Source organism: Pygoscelis adeliae, unplaced genomic scaffold (genome assembly GCF_000699105.1).
Source record: "Pygoscelis adeliae isolate BGI_AS28 unplaced genomic scaffold, ASM69910v1 Scaffold728, whole genome shotgun sequence".
Taxonomy (NCBI): domain Eukaryota; kingdom Metazoa; phylum Chordata; class Aves; order Sphenisciformes; family Spheniscidae; genus Pygoscelis; species Pygoscelis adeliae.
In genome coordinates this window covers 384,997-388,306 of record NW_008825337.1, presented here as the reverse complement: position 1 = coordinate 388,306, position 3,310 = coordinate 384,997, and the positions used below count along the sequence as shown (strand labels likewise).

The 3,310-nt window shown below is 46.2% G+C and overlaps 1 protein-coding gene across 1 annotated transcript in view; it reads right to left on the bottom strand.

Annotated features, from left to right (window-relative positions):
• Positions 1-922: 922 nt before the first annotated feature.
• The window catches only part of SPEN (spen family transcriptional repressor), a 47,860-nt gene continuing 45,472 nt past the window's right edge, over positions 923-3,310 (bottom strand). The window contains exons 13-15 of the mRNA XM_009330346.1: positions 2,607-2,801; positions 1,917-2,075; positions 923-1,131 (exon numbers count right to left, since the gene is read on the bottom strand). Of these exons, the coding sequence (XP_009328621.1) occupies positions 1,000-1,131; positions 1,917-2,075; positions 2,607-2,801 (486 nt within the window). The 3' untranslated portion in view covers positions 923-999. The remainder of the gene's footprint in view (positions 1,132-1,916; positions 2,076-2,606; positions 2,802-3,310) is intronic.

Sequence of the window (3,310 nt, the reverse complement as noted above, 5' to 3'; positions counted from 1 at the left end):
GTTTAAATGAAGCGCACTTACAAATGAGTGACAATACAAAGTCTGAGTATGAAAATAAGATTTTCTCTGAAAACACATTTTTGGCACAGATTAAAAAAAAATGTATGTTGTGGGGATTTGATTTTTTTTTTTTTAAAGTCAGTATTATATATATTTATATATATTATATATATATTTATATATACACACACCCACTGAGTTCTGCATATCCCACCAGGAAGGAAAATAGCTCTCCCTTTTGTGATTTTTTTTTTGTTTTGTATTTTCTTTTTTTTTTTTTTCAGTGTAAACTGTACATCCCAGATGAAGAGAAGACGGCTGCAGCAAGGGCAAGTGGAGGAGAGGAAGGTTCACATCCAGAAAAAAACCAAAACAACAACAACAAAAAAAAAAACCCCAAAACAAAACAAAACAAAAAAACAACCAACCAATAAAATAAAATAAAAAAAGATAATGTGTGAAATGATCCTTGACCCACAAATTTCAGCAGAAGTCCCCAGGTCCTGCGTTTAGTCCACGGCGCGTGTTAATGTGTGTCAAGACATCCAGAACGTCACAGCGTGTCTCCAACTGTGCAAAGGTCCGAGTCACTAATTTAGTGCAAAGGCAGTTCAGGTTCTTTTTTATTTTTTTCCTTTTTTTTTTGTTAAAAAAAATAAGCCATCCTTTCTCTTTTCCCCAAAAGGAGGCACAGAAACCCAATACCAGTCCGCCTGCTGAGTGCATCAGTTGTCCGTAAGCTAAAGCAATATGTAAACATACAAGGTAGCGGAACCGCTACCCAGCAACAGTTTGATCGAGGCCGGTTAGGGCAGGAGGCTGGTAGTCTGGCAGCATTTTCTTGTTTGATTACTTTCTCTCTCTCTTTTTAGTTATTTTTATTTTAATTTTTTTTTTTTTTGGGGGTTTTTTTGGGTTTTTTTTTTTTTTTTTTTTTTTTGCTGCAGGGCCTTGGAAAAAAAAAAAAAATAATAATAAAGTCAGTAACCGGTAAACAGCTCATACCGACGCGATGACAATCATCAGGTGAGGAGAGATGTTGGAGATGCTGGCGAGGAGGTCCGGGGCTAGGCGGGACAGGTGGCTTTCCGAAAATTCGCAGGGTGGGAAGATCTGCAGAACGTAGGCAGGCTGCGAGGGGGGAAAAGAAACACGGATGAGAGACAAGCCGGAGCGAGGGCTGGCCTAAAATGTTTTAAAATGGGACATTCGGATGATTTTTTGCGTGCTTATAGGCTCATAAACCGGCGCGCTTGTATAAAAAAAGGAGAGACTGTTCAGCAGCCGCAGGTGCAGTTCCCAAGGGGGGAAAACAGGCAGGTTTTTTGTTCCCAAACCCCCCCGTTTTCCACACCGGGGATGTGAGAGCTGGCTGGTTTTATTGCAAAAGACAAAAAAAATTCCCATTAATTATCATTTCAGCGGTCGCTCCAAGCGCTGAGCGCTCATTCTGGGCTGTTTACACCCAGGGAACGGATGAGATTTGCTTCGATGCAGCAACGCATCTGGAATAAATGTTCCACATCGTCAAACCCAAACGGCAAAGAGCAAGAAAACTCCAGGTGTCCTGGAAAAATCAGGATATGATACGCGGAAGAAACGAGGGCCCTACTTCCAACGCAGAGAAAGAGCTGGAAAACGGGTTTGGTTTGTTTTCAGCCAGAGATGTAGGGCTGTGAACGCACGTTTGGGGTTGTTTTTTTTCGGCTTTGCAGTTCATCTTCAGTAATTACATCAATTGTGTCGGTGACGTTAACAAGCCAGCGCGGTAAACAGGGGGCGCGTGTTTATTTCAACAATAAAAACCAGGCACCTCAACTGCAATCCTACGGGAAGACCCGGGGCGGAAGGCCGTAGGTCCCGTTACCTATCGGTTTAGTTTATCTACGGCGTTTCAGGGCTTTCCCTGCCAATACCTGATTAGAGCCGGGGTTGGGAACGTTGATGATTCCTGCGGCTTGCTTAGCCTGCAGGTAGCTGATGAACGCAGCCTTGAGTGACTCAGTCTGATTCACTACGTCTTCCTGGTCTCGGCCACAAGGCAAGGCCAGTAATAGGCAGTAATCGCTCTCCACCTGGAAAGAAAATACAGTAATTCAGTCAAACGTTTGCTGGGAACAGGCCCGTTCCTGACACACATTCATCATCTGCAGCGGAAAATCCTCTCTTTGAACTCCTTCGAAGTTACAAAAGACGTGCTGAAAGCTCGGCCGGCCTAGGAGACGGTGAAAAGCACTGAAAACTACCGATTTCCACGGCTGCCTGAATTCCACCTTACTCAGACGTGTCAGAGCCCGCAGGAATTAGCAGGAATTTGTCCCAGGGCTGAGGGACGGGTGACTTCAAAGGTTTCCCAGCTCCGCCATTCCCTTTTCTATGAACGCAGAGTAATACCTATTGCTCATGACTTGCAATCCGTATTACAGGCTCTCCGGGACGAAGGAATTGCACAGCTATTACCAGAATCCCAAAATAACCTGACACAAGCAACGAGAGCTGAGGTTTCCGCAAGAATCAGTGTTTTTTTTGTAAGAACAGCCCCGCTTTCAGCACACAGACATTAGCTCTTCCCAAACACGCATCCTCGCCCCGTCCCGACCCCTCACCATCATTCTGCGTGCGACGCCCTCCAGCTGCGAAGCCTCCAGTCGCATGCGCTGAGCGATTCTCAGCGGCGGTCCTCCCTCCGGCGCCGGCAGGGACCGGTGCGCCAAGACGTTATTACCGGAGACGAAGTGGAGCTGAACAGCGGCCGTGTCGTTTTTTAGAGCCAAAAGGCCCTGCCAGACAATCGGGTATTTCTGGAAAGAGAGGGAGAAGAAATATTAAACGCAAATGAAGGACAGAGGGATCTTAAATCCCGTCTGAGCTTCTCATTTGCCTCCGATACTTTCACGGGCAATTAAGACACCACCGCTTTGCTTTAAGGACTCGGTACAGATGTAACATCACCCCTCGTACGTGCCGGCCCGGGCTTGGGTTAGGTCCTGCTAAATCAGTAATTCGGGTCTTTTTCTTCCAGCTGGCTAAGATGCCTGGGTGGCTGCCTTCATCGTAACATCAGAGCACTTCCCAATCTTCCAGCCTCCCACACAGCGCGAGGCAGAGCGGGGCTGTTACCAGACACTATTTTCTCTTTTACAAATGGGAGAATTGAGAAACGGCAGCAGCAGGAGAGTTGCTCAAGGTTATATGGGAAATACTTGGCGCTGAACGCAGCTCTCGGTTCCACGTCAACGCCTGTTCCTCACTGTCTCCCTCCTCTTCCTCAGTCTCTAGGCTTTGGGAGAGTGTTTTTGCTTTTTTTCTT